Source organism: Lepidochelys kempii, chromosome 13, assembly GCF_965140285.1.
Source record: "Lepidochelys kempii isolate rLepKem1 chromosome 13, rLepKem1.hap1, whole genome shotgun sequence".
Classification (NCBI taxonomy): domain Eukaryota; kingdom Metazoa; phylum Chordata; order Testudines; family Cheloniidae; genus Lepidochelys; species Lepidochelys kempii.
Window position 1 is genome coordinate 6,119,818 of NC_136392.1, and position 20,436 is coordinate 6,140,253.

General features: G+C 46.7%; 1 protein-coding gene across 17 annotated transcripts in view; it reads left to right on the plus strand.

Annotated features, from left to right (window-relative positions):
* Positions 1-11,480: 11,480 nt before the first annotated feature.
* Positions 11,481-20,436, plus strand: part of KCNQ2 (potassium voltage-gated channel subfamily Q member 2) — a 124,359-nt gene continuing 115,403 nt past the window's right edge. For all 17 annotated transcript variants that reach the window (XM_078848331.1, XM_078848340.1, XM_073309034.2 and 14 more), the window contains exon 1: positions 11,481-12,027. In XM_078848331.1, coding sequence (XP_078704457.1) covers positions 11,732-12,027 — 296 coding nt within the window. In that variant the 5' untranslated portion in view covers positions 11,481-11,731. The remainder of the gene's footprint in view (positions 12,028-20,436) is intronic.

A 20,436-nucleotide genomic window follows, 5' to 3' on the forward strand; every position in this document is an offset into this window, starting at 1 on the left:
CCACATTTCAATGGTAACTTCTCTGAGTTGGGGAGGCCAGAGGCTACTGGCTTCGCGAGATCCTAAGGATGGCTCTGCCTCATTGAATGGATTACAGGATAGAGAGGAAGGAAAGAAGAAGAGCGATAGAGACAGACAGAGAAAAATCCAGTCAGAGCCTGTTGAGTCTGCCGAGTTGGACTCTCCAAAGCTCCTCCCTTTGCCTTTGTTACAGGCCCTTTAACAAAGTGCATCTCCCACACTTGCTCGGAGAATGCCATCTCGAGTCAGCATCAGCACAGCAGCGGGGTGATCCCAGCCACGATTAGAAGCCATCTGCTGGGGATCATTCGTCTGAAATGTTTGAAATTGGGGAAGGCAAACTTTATACACCGCAGTGTTTCATAACCGGCTTAGGAGAGTCCAACTCTGCAGACTAGCGAACTGTAGGCACTGTGTACATTGCTGTGGGAGGATGAAACCGATGAGCTTGGCAGATGCTTTTTAGCTAATTTCTTTCTTTTTATTTCTGCATTGTGCGAGGGAATCTGATGCATGTCAGTGCTTAGGAAAGTAAAGAGCTAGTAGCACTGACCGGAGCTAGGTGCACTGATGAATTTCCTTCTCCGTCCGTTGTTTTGCTCTTGTGCTGTATTAGTAGGACGTTTGGGGATACTGTTTGTATGAAGGAAAGAATGGAGTTGTATGGTATGGGGCCGTGGCTAGGAGGTATGTTAGCTTCCAAGTACTCTCCTATTAATAACCCGTAGTCCTCACCTTGAATGCCAGAGGTTCTCCGCTACTCTGGTATGCTTCTCTGGCCAGGGAGCCACAGGCCAGCGGGTGGGCACATTCCATGCTATGCTGAGTTGTTCAGAAAAGGGTCAGAGAGTGGAGCAGGGCACTTGGAAGATGAAGGATTAAATGTCAAGCCAGAATACAGGTTCAGAGGAGCGGCCGTGTTAGTCTGTATCCGCAAAAAGAAAAGGAGGACTTGTGGCACCTTAGGGACTAACAAAATTTAACAAAGCCAGAATACCTGAGCCTGTAGGTGGCTTCTGGTACATAGAGGGTGAGAGGGAAGATAGCACATGGACAGTCCATAAGATACAGGGACAGGGAATGCTGGGAATGGCAGTGGAGTACTATCCAGGCTTGAACTGAGGTCCTGGTGCCTTTCCTACCATCACAGGGCAAGTGGGCATGGGGAAGTCACAGCTCAACCCACCCACCTCCCCATACTCTCCAGCTGAGCTCAAGGTCTACTCACCAACTGACAGGTCCATAGAATAATGTGACTGCCGTTATCTCATGCGTGCTGCACTTTTCTGATAGCCCTGCTTTGTAGAATGTAATCTCTTTGGGGCAGGGGACTGTGTTTATGTTGCTGTGCCCAGATCACCGCCAGCACTCATCTGATAGAGCAACAATAGTAATGACATGGAAGGGAGAGAGAAATGATCAATGGTGTTGATGCTCGCCAGTTTCAAGGACTCATTGTGGAATTTTCTCATGGGACAGATCGCTGTGAAGAACGGGCATATCCAGTGCAGCGGAGTAGGAGGCAGTTGTGATTAGACAGCATAGCGGTACCCCATTATAGCTGCTGCTACAGAAAGCAGTGCCGTTGTTATGCATTACGTACATAGCGTTTTCATGCACTAGGATATATCCTGTTGATGTCAGTCTGTGTGTGGACCATAGAAGAGAAATGTGGGGCTGGGGGCATGATTCAAAGGAGGGGGCAGAATCAGCATGCACACTGGAATAGGTAGCAGCCTCTGCAAACCGTACATTTGACAATGCAGATTGGGTAACTGAGCCAGTATTTGTTTGAGCAATCACTTGTTTTGTACGCCTAAAGAATATAAATTGCTGCTGTAGTGGTTTGCGCTGCAAAATTGCAAGAACAAAAAGGGAGATTGGGCTAAAGGGGGCCCTGAGAATTGGGACCATCCTGCAAAGAAAATTATATTCCATGAACGCAGAGTCAGCCCTTTTCACTGAGAACCAGACCTGTGGGCCAAATTCTGCAGGATGTTTGACAACAGCATGGGAGGTGCATGCACTCAGCACCTCTCAGAAATGCTCCGCACCTTGCAGGGGAATTACTGGCCCCATGAATATGGAATGACACCAGCACTGGAGCTGGGCATTATAGAGCTTGGCTGGCAGCATTCTCTCCTGCATGAGGCCAGAGTAAATTAATAAAGAAAACCATCACAATTCTCTGCATCTTCCTGCTCCCTGAATGAGAGGGTCCTGAGGGTCCAGTGAGGGGAAGGTCTGAAATAAACCCATAGGGAAAGCCCACTATAGGAATAAAACACAAATTGGCATCAAGTTGCAGGTAATTCCTTCAAAAGCCTGACTTCCCCGTGTGACATGTGGATAAGTAACTTGAACAGACATTCAAGGAATATGGCAACAATTGGAGACCACTCGCAGTACCTCTATTATTCCATATTTGTGGGGCCAGATGCAAAGGGGTGTAAACTGGCATCCTTTGTAATAAATGGAACCCATATACATGAGCTCTGGATCTGTCCTTTTGTCATGTCCCTACCTTCCTACTGGTATATTTGTATGGCTTTGTTCCCCCACAGGAATCCTGCATCCCTTTCTACCTGCCTTCCCACTATTCCAGCACTGTGCCAGTCAGTGACAGCTTTCAGCCAGATTCCTGCCCTGTCTCTCCAAACCCAGCATCAGACCCTGTCTGTGCCTCAGTTTCCCTACACCCATGTAAAACAGTTAGCTGACTCACTAGTCTGCTACATTAGTAATGCTTCCAACAGTGTCAGTATTTCCATCCCTTCCCTCAGGGATGCATTTATTGTTCAAATGCGAACACCGTTCATCACCAATCAAACCAGGTCCTGCACCTGGCCCCTCCTAAGACCTCAGCCTCTGTCTACATACCAGGGATCCCCAGCCAGGTCTTTCACTTAAGTGGTGTGGCAAGTCCCCTTCCAGGACCATTCCCTGACCCAGGGCTACAGTGAGGCTACTATCCTCCTGCAGGAACTTCCCTTGTCCCTGCAGTTCTGCACCCCATAAGTGAGCTACTTGTTGGCCTTTTAGCTCACAGACAAAAGCTAGTCCCAGCTCCCTTCAAGGGCCATCCCACCCTATGACACTGTTGCTGGGGCAATGCTGGGAACATGCTACTTTCCATGTGGAGTGACAGAATAAACACAAGAAATCCAATGTTTTAGGGGTGGGGGTGCCTGATATGATGGTCTCTAACCCTGATCATCCAGATCTCAGTGAACTGCCAAGTTTGGCTCCCATTGAAGTCAGTGTGGTTGTTTTGCCACTGACTTCTTTGGGAGCAGAATCAGGTCATAAGATGGACCCAAACTTTGAGAGGCTTGCAGGGGTTAGCTCAGAGGCCCGACAAAACAAGATTTGATCCGCGACTATAACACCAAAAGGAAAAGGAGGACTTGTGGCACCTTAGAGATTAACCAATTTATTTGAGCGTAAGCTTTTGTGAGCTACAGCTCACTTCATCGGATGCATAAAGCGGAAAATACAATGAGGAGATTTATATACACACAGACCATGAAAAAAATGGGTATTTATCATACACATTGTAAGGAGAGTGATCACTTAAGATGAGCTATTACCAGCAGGAGAGTGGGGCGGGGGGAGAGAAAACCTTTTGAAGTGATAATCAAGGTGGGCCATTTCCAGCACATTTCCAGGAGTTAACAAGAACATCTGAGGAACAGTGTGTGTGTGTGTGTGGGGAGGGGAAATAAACAAGGGGAAATAGTTTCTATAACTATAATGCCATCCATCTACAGAGAAAGTAACCAATGAAAAGAAACTGGAGGGGGACAGCTAACTGGAACTGTTCAAATCCAATGAAGGCTAAAAGGCCGCTAACTAAATAAGGAGATGGCTGGGTTGAGGGGAAGCAGCATTCTTTTCAAGGGTGTCACATAAAAGTGCAGAGATAATACGCTGATCTGAACCCAGCCTATGTGCTGTTTGTGTCCCCGTGGGTGCAGAAACACAAGAAGGTCAATGGAAACGATGCGAGTGTTGCCCATGAGGACACAAAGTGTGACTAACGGAGCTAAATTTATAGAGTCTGGGAAAAGGAAGACTCAGGGTCACATGGGCTAAAAATACCTTCAAGGTAACAATATAAATGAAGGAAGGCAATTGTTCATGGCCTCAGAGGAAAGTAGGACAAGGAGCAATAGCTGGATGGTAAAGAAGGAAAAGTTTAAGCTAGAGATTAGGACAAAAAGTCCTTAACTGAGGGTAACTGGGCAGTGGAACAGGCTGTCAAGAGAGCCGGGCGAGCTACTAACACTGCAGCTGCTCAAGAACTGGTTAGATGAGGGGTGAATGAGGCAAGGGCTGATCCGGCACAAGAGACATCAGATTAGCTGCCACTGGGAGGGATGGGGTATGCGGGGGGCGGGTCCCTTCTGGTTCTCTGGTGACATCGTCTGTAGGCTAGTCACATACAGTATTCAGGGAGAACTCCATCAAACGCACTGCACCCAACTGTAAGCCCAGCACCACAAACACCCCCCCGTTCTTGTTATTAAACACCCACTGCAAGGACATGTGGGATTTTTTAGCAGCAATATTTTGGGCTTCATTTTCATGGATGCCACAGCAGAGCGTGGCACTCCTGGGATGGTGGTCAGGGACGTAAGTGGCTCTCTATTGCCTTTCCCTCATCGTGAGTGCTGCTCGGATGGAAACCACGCCCTGGTATGAGCAACAGCATCTTCAGGGTTGCCCCAGCAACTTCCAAGGGATTGCTCTGCTGGCCAGGATCATATGCATCTTGCTCTGACTCTCCCCACCAGACAGATTCCTCAGATTGCCCCTGTCACACGGAAATCCTTGGCTGCTACAGGTGCAAAGAGCATTTAGGCAAGGATTGGGATTTGGCCCTTAGTGCCAAATTTACCCTGATGCAAGAGGGTTCAATCCTACTGACCTCAGTGGCATGCACGTGAATTTAGCCCTTAATATTTATGTTGGCAAATTAGCTAAGATAGTCATCGCTAACAATTGGATGCTACAGGAAGTTATCTGAGCTTATGGGCAGATAGCCAGACAATGTTTAGACCACAAAGACACGCACTTAATCTCTTTAACAAAAATCCAGCGTCATTTTGTTCTCTATTGTTCCCTATTTCACATGTTCAGTCAGGCAGCTATTACTTCAAACGACTTTATTGCTTAGCACAGACGACAACCTGATTCTTAAGTCTGAGTGATTTTAACTTTATATTAAGAGGACAACCACAGTAAGGTTTCCATATGAGAAACGTGTCTCCACGTGTCTCTCTCCTCTGCAGCATGTTCTACTGAAATGCAAAACAGCAGCTACTTTTGCAGCATGGAAGGAGACTTCTCCCAATTGAAAGAGACACATCCATTTGAAATCGAGTCAATCTTATTATTTATTATAGACTCCTTGACTTTAAGGCCAGAAGGGATCATCATGAATGTCTTTGTAGTCTGGTAGTACATAGGAGCCCCAGGCATGGTCCAGGAGTCCATTGTGCCAGGCACTGTGCAAACACGGAATAAAAAGATGGTCCCTGCCCCAAACAGCTTACAATGTAGTTTTAGGTTCTACATCTGTCCCTCAGCCCCCTGCTAATATATGGGTTTTACAATCACATTTTTCCTATTTTTAAAAACATTTTTCTCTGCCATGTTTTCATGTGACAGATCCAGACAAACAACAAGGGAATCTGAATTGCCAGCTGGTGATTAATAGATGAAATGTGAAACTGACTCGACACAAAGTGCTGACAAATGGCCAACGGGGACGGGGGGAACAGAGGAAAAGTCTTTCATTTATAGTCATCTTAGGTATTACTCCTAACAGTAGCAGACAGAACATGTTTAGACGGAAGTGCTGCTGATGATTTATTTATCAGTACCATTATCCCAGGCACCGAACTTCCCTAGGTTCCTTTAAAAATCCTTGACTGTTTTTATTACAGTAATGCCCAGAGGTCCCAATCAGGGATCAGGACCTCCCGTGCCAGGAGCTGTACATATCTATAGAAAGCCATGGTCCCTGACCCAAACAGCTTACCATCTATTTTTTAAATTGCCAGTGTCCCATTAAAGCTGCAGTAAAAGGCATAATAAGCTGCATATACCACTCTACCCTCCTGTCCTTTTTATTTTTAATATGGAGGGAGATCTGTGCTCATGTTGTGGTTGAAGATGCCTGTCAAGAACAGGCTTTTGGCATGTGTCTTCCTCCAGTCCCTTTTTGAGGGTCACCGACTACTAGGGGACTTCTGGTGATTCTGCAGTTCGTCCCCCCCCCCGGACTTTGCACTTTTCCATCTTTTTGAGGTATCACACTCATTTGGTGGAGCCCACTCAGCTCTACAGGGGAAACGATCCCCTGGTTTTGCAGTCCTTCTGCCCTTCTACGGATTCCTATAAAGCCTAAGGTGCCAGGACAAGCCTTTAGGAAGTTTGTGAATGGTGTTTCAGACTATGGCATGGGACTATGGCAATGCACCTTTCATTAGCCTCATGTCTGCATCCAATACAAATTTCCAATTTGTTTTTTAATCCTCTCCCCAATTCGACAAATAGTGCCCAGATCTCCAATCCAATTTAAAGTTGTTCGGCCAATTTCTGCTGATCAGTGAAAGCCCATTCCCTTCTGACACAATTTACAGTGACGTTGACATTTTGATTCGTACCTCTCCTTTATACCATGACTTTTGTGCAATTGCATCCATGCCTATCCTTTCTATCTGACGAAGTACTGGCATTCACATTCCCTCAGGAATCCCAGATCCTGCTGCCCCTGGGTCCATCATTATTCTCACTTTCCCATCATTTACACTTACATTAACTCAACGTATGACCATCTTTTTCTGTGTTTGTACAGCGCCTAGCACAATTTGATCATGGTCCATGACTAGGGTCCTAGGCTGTTATACAAATAAATAATAACAAATATGTAGTCTTGGCACTAATTTTGATCTGCACCGTTACAGAGGTAACCTAAGCTCACAAACTGTTTCATCAAGAAGAGGCAAAAATCCCTGATACGGGCTCTTCCATACTCCAATAGACAATTGGGTGGTTCATATTTGTAGATGTTAGTGACTTCTTCTTTGCACTGTCGTGGCACAAGACATGCTTCTCTGTCTCCTCTCATCACAGCTACTACACTGAAGCTTATGGACGATACAACGCTCTGGTTAATACAATATACCCAAGCAATGGAAACATGCATACACCCGGCTTGCTGTTGTCATCTGTAATACAATGAACAGTACTGACATCTTTACCGGTGGACAGACCTTCCTTCGTAGGTTTGGGGTGTTGGCCAATGGCAAAGGTATCTTCCTAAATTGTAGAGGATTTTCCTTTGTGGACTCAAACCCTAAAGCTATAGCTCTTTCGAGGATGAGTTCCTTCGTATGAACAGTGCTCTCTTTTAATGCAGGGTTTCTGGTCTCAAAACCAAAAATGATCTGATATTTGTTACACCTAATCATCAGCACTACTGATAGACAGGTTGAGAGAAAGACTCTGATAAAAATGACTGTGTTTCACCTATATAGTTATGGAGGCCTCAGGAGTGACCTCATAGTTCAGGTTTCAGAGTAGCAGCCATGTTAGTCTGTATTTGCAAAAAGAAAAGGAGGACTTGTGGCACCTTAGAGACTAACCAATTTATTTGAGCATAAGCTTTCGTGAGCTACAGCTCACTTCATCGGATGCACTCATAGTTCAGGTTGCACTGAGATCTGCATGTAAAACATGACTAAAACCCCCCTGTGTCATGCTTTAATGGTAGGACTTAGTCTCAAGATTTGGCACAATTAAATATTTTCTAACCTTTGTAGAGGAAATATTTTTAAATGCTGCTTTTTGGAAATCCTGCACTGTTTACCATAGATCTTTGGGTTCCTCTAGCTAAACTCTGCAAATGCCAAACTTCATGCACACAGGCACATTCTGAACATCTTAGATATAGGCCACATTTGAAATTAGATTAAAAAAAAGTAGTCATGTAATGTACAGCAGCCACGACAGCCTCTGTTAATCATCACAACACATCAGCATATAAGCAATCAACATGATTGGCCTTCAAGGGGTCCTGCTGCTTGTTCAGGATAAGTGTGTACATATATGTGGGTTGTGGGTGGTGAAAGGGAAGTAACTGAGCCTGGGAAGAGGGATGATGAGTGGAATGTTGATATGAACTATTTTCAAAACCAAAAGCTGGCCTCTTTGGCCCATCTCTAACCATATTTTCACACAAAATACTTTGTCAACTTTGCACCAAGTTGGCTAAACTGCATGTCCCAAGTTGAATTTTGGTTTTGCATGACCAAACCCAAGGAAAGCTCAGATCTGGGTACCAATTCATGCCAACCACTGCAGACTTGGACAAAAGGTTTGGTTTGGGCTAACTGCTAAATATAACAGTGCCGTCATACTACATATTTCACCATATTTCACCTGTAATAAAAAGAAGGATTACCAAGAGGCAAATAATTAATTAAGACTAATTAATAAATAGTTGGTATATTAGTTAGTCTATATATTCCAACTATCTAGCAAGTCTGAAAGATCCATTTCACAGAATGGGCAACACCACACCATTCTTTTTAAAGCAATCAGTAATACTGAAAATAAGGGGCTGATTTAATATTTCTAGTTATTTGTTTGTGGATCTTAACATCCTTGGAGCAGATCAAAGTCCATTCCCAGTGTGTCTTACACACGCCTAGTTAAACCACAGAGTTTTAACAAAACCTTTTGCTTTCTGTGCCCCTAGCAAAAATATCTTAGCACAAGTGGAAGTACTCTGTGAAATGATCTTGCTCTACACAGATCTAGCACTTCTCTGATTTATTCCGGTCTGTATAGCAGTCACACCTAAGGGCTGCAGGGGGAGATCAGGACCCTGTTGCGCTGGGCAAACACAGACTGAGAGACTCCATAAGCCAAAGAGCTCCCAGTCTAAACAGACAGGACAGACAAAGAGCGAGAAGGGAAACAGAAGGGAAGTGACTTGCTCAAGGTCACACAGCAGTTGGTGGCAGAGCCAAGAATAGAACTCAGCTCTCTTGACATCCTAACCCACTAAATCATGCTACCTCTCAAGATGCAGAACCGTGACGGTTGACACAGTGCCACAAAATACAATCTGTAGGAAATCCTGGAAGGAGGAGGTGGGGATGCACTTAGAGTCCCAGGCAGAGTTAGTTGGGTTGGGGAGGGGCAGCTCCGTTATATTAGGGCTTCATCCAAAATGTCATCTCCCTCACCAACTCTTGTTCTCAGTTCCAGTCAGCTCCTGTTTTCCACTCACTCCGGAACTTCCTCCCATGTAAGGCAACAAGAACGGCCAGCTGCCAGCATGCAGGTGTGGGCCTCCTTGTCTCTCACTTGTGGCTCTGCCCCGGCCTCCTCTGACCATGGGCTCTATCCCTGTCATTCAGGCATAGGTGGCATTCTGAGGACCACTGGAGTACGACACAAAATAATGAGCAGGGGAGCTGGGCAAGTAGGATGCAATGAATGTAAGTGCTACTTCTGGGCTCACAAAACATTCGCAAACTCTTGTGTATGTAGTTTGTAAACGCTTGCCCAATAGTTTGGACAAATAATTTTTCAAACTGCTCACTTCAGCTAGGTCATTCGCTTTTCATGGCATGGGATTGCTCGCATACTATGGTTTCTGCACTCTGCTGGCGTGCACTCTGGGCACAAATCTTTAAAGAACACGAGTAATTTTGTAACTATTCACAAAAATTCACAAACAGGGAACAGCATGACCGTACACTGAGTTTGAGTAATTTCTTCATGGATATACTTGCACATCAGTCTTTCCATCATTCAACTAGCTCTTGCTCTTGCTTTCTGAACGACTTGCACAGGATGATTTCTCTTTCTGACCTGTGTTGGAGGGACATTAGAGGTGTTCCCCTTTGTGCACATTACTGTATGGCTGTCCCAAACTAACTCATTTCTGAACCACACATGGCAGAATCTGAAGAGCAGACAATGAGGGTTCCAGTTCCAGAGCTCCTCTAGTCCGCTAGGGACTTCAATTTGCTAAGTCAACTTCTCCTGGGAGGTGTCAAAATATTACAGTGATGTGAGATTGTACAAAACCCAATGGTAGGTAGATAGAGGACCCTAAATCAGAGCCAGCCCTGGGGATACATGCTCTGCAAGGTTTTGTGTGGTGTCTCCCTGAAACTTGGCTTAAACATCAAGGTGACACGTGACTTATTAGGCAGACCTGGCTCTGCCCTGATGCCCTTAGCAGGATTGCTGCATTGAAGTCCTGAAGTTCTGCCAGGACTCTGGCAGAGGAGCGCCCTGCACTGGGTGCCACTCCTCCCACATCACCTATCTAGAGGGGAAAGGAGCAAGGCACAAGAATGACAGAGACAGCCAGCAGCCCAGCCCTCCCACCCAGGATAACCTTCTCCCTTTTCCTGCAGAGAAGAGCAAAGTGAGAGACAGTGGTTCCTGGCCTCATCCCCTGTGGAAGAGTGGGGGTGGCCCCTGCTCTCTGCCTTCAACAGAGGGATGGGGGGGGAGAAGTGCCTCCAGTGGCAGGGGCTTTCGTTTGGCTGTTTCCCAAAGAATCAGGGTCTGGCAGGAAAGAACTGTGGGTAGAGGATCCATTTGGGCCTGGGGAGGGGAGCCATTTGTGTGTCTGCATGAGGGAGGGGAGTCACTCTGGACCTGGCGTGTGTATGTGTGTGTGTGTGTGTGTGGGGAATAGGGGGCTGGCTTCCTGGCTTGGGAGGGGATACAGTTGTGCATGTTGGGGAGGGGGGGCTGATGGCTAATGAGTGGGGGAGGGCATGCACTCCCCACAGGTGAGTCGACTACACCTTTGGACGGTATACAGCCACTGCTTAATTTGTAATGAACGAGGGGATGGGCTCGTGCCATTTTTTCACTTTCATAACTGACGGGGCAAGCCCAAAGGTGGCAGGGCTATGAACTGCCAAGCCTAGAGGTGCCTGGAGGCTAGGAACTGCCAAGCCCAGAGATGCTGCGGGGAGGGGGGCTAGGAACTGCCAAGCCCAGAGATGCTGCGGGGAGGGGGGCTAGGAACTGCCAAGCCCAGAGATGCTGGGGGGGGGGGGGCTAGGAACTGCCAAGCCCAGAGATGCTGGGGGGGGGGGGGGGCTAGGAACTGCCAAGCCCAGAGGTGCTGGGGGGGTGGGGGGGCTAGGAATTGCCAGGCCCAGAGGTGCCGGGGCTCAGCCCTGTGTCTAGCCGCCTGGATTTTCTTTCTTTAGTTGCAAAGCGCAACGGGGAAAGGAGGAGGACGATAACACTGAACACCAATAAATCTATCCCCACGCCCTTTTCATCCGCGGGCTCCCCCAAAGGAGCATGCATGGAAGGCCGGGGGGGGGGGATCTTTTGCAAAGCCGGGGGCATGTGGAGGGGCTCCCCCCTCCAGCCCCACCCTGGAGAGGCAGGGAACGCGCGCAGGGCGGGCGGAGCTGCAGCAGGCAGGCGGCGAAGGGGGCTGGCCAGGCTGCAGAGCGCCCTTGCGGCTTTTCCTGCTCGAATCTCCGCGCTCCTTGCCCGGCTGCCTCCCCCCGGCCCTGCCATGCCGCTCTCCGGCCCCGGGCTGCTGCCCTGCCCGCCGCCCCTCACCCTACGCCCCCTCTGAAAGCCAGCCAGGATCGGTCCCCTCCCCCACCCCAGCCCGGGCAAACGACCGAGCCCCGGGGAGAGGATGGTGCAGAAATCCCGCAACGGAGGCGTGTACCCGGGTGCGACCGGAGAGAAGAAGCTGAAAGTGGGGTTCGTGGGGCTGGATCCCGGCGCCCCGGATTCCAACCGGGATGGGGCGCTGCTGATCGCCGGCTCGGAGAGCACCAAGCGGGGCAGCATCCTGAGCAAGCCCCGCTCCGGGATCTCCGGGACGGGGAAGCCCCCCAAGAGGAATGCCTTTTACCGCAAGCTGCAGAATTTCCTCTACAACGTGCTGGAGAGACCCCGCGGCTGGGCCTTCATTTACCACGCCTACGTGTGAGTAGCCAGTGCGGGCGCCTTTGCGCAGCCTGCCCCGGGGCCGGCGGCTGGAGCTGGGTGGACAGGGGCCAAGCACGGGGCAGCCCGGGCGGGAGCCGATGCCTGGCAGCTCATCCCCCGGGTGGCTAAAGCCGAGCTGCAGGGGGAGAGGCGATGTGAGCAGAGGAGGAGGGGCGAGCTGCAGGGTGGCAGGGTTTAAGCTGCCTTTATTTTTCCTCCACGCTGGCCTGTCTGCATCTTGCAGCTCGGAAACACCCGCGGAGCCAGCCGGTTTTGTGCCTTCCCTTCCTGAGCCCTGGCTGCCCCAATGCACGGTGCAATTATTAAGAAGGAAGGGGCGGGGGGACCACCTAAAAAAAAAATCAAACAAGCAGCCCTGCAAAATTGGAGGGTCGCTGACCCCAGGAAGTGTGATTGCGATGATGCACATTTCCCAGCCCTGAACCAGATGCAATACAAACCCGTCTGGTTCTTAGGTGAATACACTCGCCTGGCTCCTTCGCTCGTGTATCTGGGGGCTTGCCTCCTCTCTCTGATCACAATGTGCTGTGGGACAGGCTGTGCTCATTAATCACTAGGCTCTGGTTTAGATGGAGCAGTGCTGGTTTTTTTGGTCCAGCTGGGAATCAGCCGAGCAATGCTATTAGCAGCAAGGAACAAAAAATCTGACCCAGGCGCTGCTGTCTGTGCTGGGTCTCCCTTCTCTACCCCACAGTTCTCCCCTTCCTCTATCCCCGGCTTTGATTGATCTGTGTCTGGCACCGTTTTGGCCTGTGGACTGGAAGATATTCACGGGCAGCTGCTAAAGTAGAGCTGCACCAGGGAAGAAAGGCTGATCAGTGTCTGATTCCTGACAGCAGAGAGAGGGAGTGGTAGACAAAGGAGCAGTCCCAAGGCAGGCGTTTGCACTCAGATGCCCTTTATTAGCAAGGAATGTTTGTATCCCACCGATCAGTTGGACGTAAGCGCAGTTGAGCTCCTGTTGTTTGTGGGAATATAAAGGGGATGCCAAGCTGCATGACGTCCTGCTCTGTTACTGCCGCTCCCTTCCCTCTGGGAGTTTCCGTGGTCCTCACCAGGCTCTTCTCCACATCTGCTGTAAGGCGGAGGCATATGTCTGGCTTGTCCTTTTGTTGTGGTAGGTTTTGGGTTTGTTTTGAATTGAGGGTTTGCCTCCTCCTGACCCTGGTTTTCAAAGTTTTTCCCTTTACGTGATGGCGATGGTACCAAAAGGCGTTGGGAGGTGCATTCAGGTGCTCAGCCATTTTGTAGGTGGAAGCATCTCAGAGAGATCTTATTGCTGAGTAAACTTAGACGATGAAATTCTGGCTCCCCTGACATACATGGGAGCATGGGTGTTCATTTCGGTGGGGCCCAGGTTTCTCCCAGAGAGATCATAACTGAGTGAGAAGCAAATCATGCCAATATATCTCGATTTCTCCATTTGGTCTACAATTAGAATACATGTTACCCAATGTTCAGAGCTGCCAAGCACCTTTGGCTCTCATGAGCTTCCAAGTGCTCAGCACTTCCAAAAATCAAGCTTGTATTTTGTGAACAAGCCCTGTGTATGTGTGCACAGGGTACTTGATTGTTAACTACACATAAAGGCAAAATCAATCCTTAGGGGCTGACTCTGTAGCTGCAATGGCCAGTGTGATTGCAGGGGTCAAGATAAAGATGACAAAAGTGGAATGGGATGAAAGCAAAATGGCACATGGCAGGTTAACCCCATGCAAAGAAGCTTTTTTAGTACAAAGAGGATAGTGTAGCTAACCTGTCTGAATCCTGACCTGTGTGATTAATCCAGACAGACACACAGTCCTGAATTTATCTCTTCAGGGCCCTTTTCAGAAACAAAGCTTTGTAATGTCACTTGCTATTCATGAGGGAGTAATGGAAACATCTCAGATTCATGCAGCTACAAACTTTACATCATCTCTCACGGACCTTCCCCAGAGGTGAAATCCAGCCCCATTCAGGGGACCATCACAAGACTTGTACTACTGAAATCCTCAAAACAGGGCTTAAGCGGTGGTTAGACCTTGTGGTAAGTGTCTGAATTTCACCCTGTATGCTCCAGAAGTGGGCCCCATATCCAGGGAATAAATGTCTTTATTTCCACAACCATGTGACGTACCATTGACCACCTCTCCTGAACTTTTCCCACCTATTCCTCTCTCTCAGGAACACTTCAGAGCATTGCAAACCTCCAGACATTTTGTTTTTTAAAGCTCTGCCCCAAAACTGTTTCCCCTCAAGCATCAATCAGGAAAATGCGGTCTAAGCGTATACAGCATTCAGCTGCTGGACCAGTGATCATTTCATGGGCCTACATGTTATGATGCTTCAGATGCGTGTTACACAGTACTGGGAAGCTGACTATCATTCTAGTCTTTTGGGCCATACGTGTACCAGAGTGAGCCCGGGTACGTTGCTCATTTACAGATGTAAAGAACATAATTCACATATAGATGAATGAAAGCCTATGCACCAGTTATGCCCCATTTGTTTTTATAATTATTTATTTGTATTACATTTGTGCCTAGAGAGCCCAAAGAACACTAGTCCCATAGGGCTAGGTGCCGTACCTACATGTAGTGAGAGACAGTCCTTGCTACAAAGAGGCTACTGTCTAAGTAGGCAAAGCAGACAAAGGGTGAGAGGGTAGAGGCACAGGCAGGTGAAATGACTTGCTCAAGATCACACAGCAGGTCAGTGGCAGAGCTGGGCTCAGAATCCAGGTCTCCTGACTCCCAGTGCGGTGCCCTAGCCACTAGACCTTGCTACCTCCCCCATCAGATGAACCCTGTTTTGGGAGCACAAGTGGTGCATAGGCCTTTTGCACAGGGGTGATTTTCATCTGCGATGCACATGTGCAGTATTTGACTCAGTTTCCACTGGGGCGGAGCTCTGGGGAGTTTTCATGCGCCATAGTGCAGGTAGTGAGCGCTTCACCCGCTGAAATGAAGGCAGGTGTGTTTGGGTCAGCGATTAGACTCTCAATATTGTCTCCTTACAGCGAAACGTCATAACACGTTTGTTTCCTACATTGAAAAAGTGCACATGGATTCTGTTTTAAATGCAGATAGATGCATTTGCATAGGCAACTCTGTAACAAGTACATCTGGGGCACCACACTTTAGAGTCTGACATCACACAGTGAAGTCAACTATTGTACATCTATGTGCATGGTATGTCCATTTACATAGGCAGGTCTCAGCCAGGATTTTTCTTGTTTTTCCTCGGTTTTGACCCTCACATCTCACACTATGATGATTGTTTAAAAAAAAAAACAAAGGAAATTCAGTTCAAAAATGTAGTTAAAACAGTATTGTGGTTAACTATATGAAAGCCTAATAGTTATGGCATAGCAGCCATATAACAATTGGGTCTAATCTGCTTTGTCCTTTGTGCCATTATTTTCCGTTCCACTCCCCGAGCTGTAATGGCATCCTGGGGCATAGTGGTGCTTTGTCAGCCAATGCTAGCTCTGCATGCTCTTGTTGGACCTGGTCTTCTTTCAGGGATGAATTATGGGATGTGGCAACCCACAGCAGCGTGCTGGCGTTCTCTTGACTTTGTGTGGGTGGCTGGTACTTTGGCTTCAAAAGGTCAGATCCCCTGAATTTCTGCTTGGAGAGGTGAGCAGATAGGCTTCCCAGTGCTGGTGATCAGTTTTCACAGCTGATGATTAGCTCACCACAGGAATCCAGGTGAGATGCCAACGGGTCTACTTCCCTCTGGACATGTGCTGTTGCCCCTTTGTGCCAGTTTGGGGGCAAAAACACACACAATTTTGTGTCTCTATATTGTGATTGATTTTTTGACACCTTCCCCAGGCTAACACAAGGGGTGGCCTGTTCATGGGATATATAATGGGCCTAATTTTCTGACCTTGGCCTTCACTTGTAAACACACAATTTTGCACAAGCTCTTTCATGCACTAACAGCTGAGCATGCAGTGGACAGAATTTTCATGTGCAAAACGGTGTCTGCTGGAGTAAAGGTTGGGTTCTGCCCCGACTGAAAATCAGTCCCATTGTATCTCTGATTTTCATTGGATTATTTCTCTCCTGCCACCTCTGCTTCTCCTGTCAGAGTCTGATCTAAGAAGAATGTGGCCTGATAATGCTTATGTGAAGCCCCACTTAAGTACCAACATAGGTTTTTCCTGGGAGATAGCTGGTGCATAGGCCTTGAATTGGCTCTCTGCACAGAGGTGTGTGGGTGGCTGGCACTCTGGCTTGAGGTTGTCTTTCACTTTTGCCTATTTCACATATTTCTTCAAATTCCTCTATCTTGCTCACTGTAATCTGTTCACAGGATGCAATATCTAGTATCCTGTCTTCTGACAGTGGCTGGTGCCAAATGCTTCAGAGGGAATGAACAGAACAGGGCAGTTATCGAGTGATCCATCCCCTGTCGTTCATTCCCAGCTTCTGGCAGTCAGAAATTTAGGGACACTCAGAGCATGGGGTTGTGCCTCTGAACGTCTTGGGTAATAGCCATGGATGGACCTGTCCTCCATGAACTTATCTAATTCTCTTCTCAATCCAGTTATACTTTTGGCCTTCACAACATCCCCTGGCAACGAGTTCCACATGTTGACTGTGCATTGTGTGAAGAAGTGCTTCCTTTTGTTTGTTTTAAACCTGTGCTTATTAATTTCATTGGGAGCCCTGGTTCCTGGGTTATGTGAAGGGGTAAATAACACTTCCTTATTCACTTTTTCACACTATTCATGATTTTATAGATCTCTATCATACCCCACCTTAATCATCTCTTTTCCAAGCTGAATAAGTGGGCGTGCCATGAATTTATATAGTGGCATTATGATATTTTGTGTCTCATTATCTATCCCTTTCCTAATGGTTCGTAACATTCTCTTTGTTTCTTTGACTGCCATTGTACATTGAACAGATGTTTTCAGAGCAAGATCTCATTCTTGAGTGGTAACAGCTAATTTAGACCTTATCATTTTATAGGTATAGTTGGGATTCTGTTTTCCAATGTGCATTACTTTGCATTTATCAAGATTGAATTTCATCTGCCATATTGTTGACCAGTCATCCAGTTTTGTGAGATCCCTTTGTAACTCTTCGCAGTTAGCTTTGGACTTAACTACCTTGAGTAATTTTGTATCGTCTTCAAGCTTTGCCACCTCATTGTTTACCCCCTTTTCCAGATCATTTGTGAATATGTTGAACAACACTGGTCCCAGTACAGATCCCCGCTATTTACCTCTCTCCACTGTAAAAATCGACCATTTATTCCTACCCCTTGTTTCCTGTCTTTTAACCAGTTACCGATCCATGAGAGGACCTTCCCTCTTAATCCATGGACTACTTACTTTGCTTAAGAGCCTATGGTGAGGGGCTTTGTCATAGGCTTTCTGAAAGTCCAAATACACTCTTGTACACATGCTTGTTGACACCCTCAAAAAATTCTAATAGAATACTGAGGCATGATTTTCCTTTACAAAAGCCTCATTGACTCTTCCCCAACATATTGTTTTCTTTCTGGTCTGATGATTCTGTTCTTCACTATAGTTTCAAACAGTTTGCCAGATGCTGAAGTTAGGCTTATCGGTCTGTAATTGCCAGGATCACCTCTGGAGTCTTTTTTAAAAATTGGCATTACATTAGCTATTCTCCAGTCGTCTGGTATAGAGGTTCATTTAAATGATAGGTTACGTACTACAGTTAGTAGTTCTGCAATTTCATATTTGAGTTCCTTCAGAACTCTTGGGTGAATCCCATCTGGTCCTGGCGACTTATTACTAGTAAATTTATCACATCACTATGTGCCTCAGGTGGATTTTTTTTTTTTTTTTTTTTTTAATTTCAGCCAAAATCGTTCATCCATTTCTCAGAACAAGGTTGGGGAAAATACATTGTTTTACCCATGTTAAAAAAAATTACACACATGTTTAATACGTCCATGTTTTGCTCCACTACAGTGTTTGTGAGAGAACAGGGTTAGGTTGGTGCAGTGAAGTCATATCAAATAATGTGACTTTGGTTTTGGAGTGTCTTTCCTACAAAAACGTGGACCCATTTCTGTTGGTGTTGAATTCTCTTAATTCCCATCAAATTAATGTGAGCTGATTCCACTCAGTGCCTGGCAGGATCAGGCCCTTCATCACATAGTATTTTGCACAGTTACAAGTTATTGACCTCACTTGTGGCTTCTGGTACTCAAGGGTAAAAAATGGCCTAAGTCTCAAATGAAAATAAGCAAATTATTCTGGTGACCTTAACGTGATCTCCCTAACATAGTTACAATAAACATTGTTACCTAGTTATAACAGACCTACATTACTAGGGGGATGATTGGCAACCTCACTGCTGCTATATAAAGGTATCACAGATTGGCACAGAGGCGTATTGTATATTGGGGGTCTTGCCAGCCCTGTATCTGGCTCAACCCAGTGCTGTTAAATCTTCCATTTCCACAACTTCAGTTATTTAAAGGGACACTAACTAGATTCAAAGTAAAAATAATTGAGCTGCACTGACAGTTACCCCATGGAGAAGAATGGACCCTTGAGATTGCAGAGAAGTACTTTTTCTTTAAATGCGGACCCTCAATTGTCTTTCCTTTCCATCCAGAGTGCAGGGCAGGAGTCATTCTTCCACAATGGAAATGAATGATGCCATGTCCTCGCCTCACTGAACATGCCAAGTGACTTCAGCCCCTCACACAATTTCATCAGCTCTATCGTGGCCAACCGGAGTACGACATCCTATAATATATAACTTGAAGAAGCTGGGGGATCATATCCATTTATTATATAGCACCAAAATAGAAAATTGTGGATGGCTTGGTGGGAAATATCTCAAGCAGAAGTCATGAGCTGGTGTAGAGAGGAGATTGCTTTATCATAGCTTTTGGGCTTTTTAAACTGTATAACAGCCAATAGGGAGCTAAACTAAGCAGTTCTTCCACCTAAGTGTGCCCTTCTTGCCAAGAAGGCTAATGGCACTTTGGGCTGTATAAGTAGGGGCATTGCCAGCAGATCAGGGGACATGATCGTTCCCCTCTATTCGACATTGGTGAGGCCTCATCTGGAGTACTGTGTCCAGTTTTGGGCCCCGCACTACAAGAAGGATGTGGAAAAATTGGAAAGCGCCCAGCGGAGGGCAACAAAAATGAGTAGGGGACTGGAACACATGACTTATGAGGAGAGGCTGAAGGAACTGAGATTGTTTAGTCTGCGGAAGAGAAGAATGAGGGGGGATTTGATAGCTGCTTTCAACTATCTGAAAGGGGGTTCCAAAGAGGGTGGAACTTGACTGTTCTCAGTGGTAGCAGATGACAGAACAAGGAGTAACGGTTTCAAGTTGCAGTGGGGGAGGTTTAGGTTGGATATTAGGAAAAACTTTTTCACTAGGAGAGTGGTGAAGCACTGGAATGTGTTACCTAGGGACGTGGTGGAATATCCTTCCTTAGAGGTTTTTAAGGTCAGGCTTGACAAAGCCCTGGCTGGGATGATTTAGCTGGGGATTGGTCCTGCTTTTGAGCAGGGGGTTGGAGTAGATGACCTCCTGAGGTCCCTTCCAACCCTGATATTCTATGATTCTGTGATTCTGTCCACCAGCTCTGTCTGGCTTCAGTGTTTCTAAGGTGCTGTTGGCATCTTAGAACCTTTCTCCCCTAAAGCCAACTCTTTGTTATAACTAGGGTCGCTTGCTGACCAACTTTTTAAAGTTATTTTTCTGACTTCCCCCCCTCCAAAACCCCTAAACCACACAAAAAAAAAAGAGACTCTTCTAACAAATGTTATAATCAGCAATTCACTAACTAATCGAAGTCCCAGAAATTTGCTGACATTCTTGATGGCTGTGGCACATGTGCAAAGAAATAATGCAAAAAGCAGCAAACCCCGTAGATCCATGTCGTTTTGTGCTGTAACAGACACCTGGTGGGGAAACAGGGTTTGCAGGGGGAAGAGGTTGAGGGCAGGGATGGGGAATGTTAAGGATATAGTATCCCTTTAAGATTTAAAGGAAGAGAAAGGGCAGTCAGGATGAAATCCATTATTTCAGGGTTGGCTGTGTAACCCCCGTGTTTTTAAGCATTTACAATGGGACTACTCCTAGGGGTAAGTGCTCTCTGGTGTGTGGAAGAGAAATGGACCCTTAGGATGTCACATGGGGGTAAGAAGCAATCAAATGAATTTAAGAAAGGGCTGAATACCATGAAATTAACTAGGATGACCAGATGTCCCGGTTTTATAGGACAGTCCCGATGTTTGGGGCTCTCTCTTATATAGGCACCTGTTACCCCCCATCCCCTGTCCCAGTTTTTCGCACTTGCTATCTGGTCACCCTAAAATTAACTGACTACAGAATCACTCCCCATGTGAATGGGTGGGATCCCTATTACTTGAGACATTTAAAA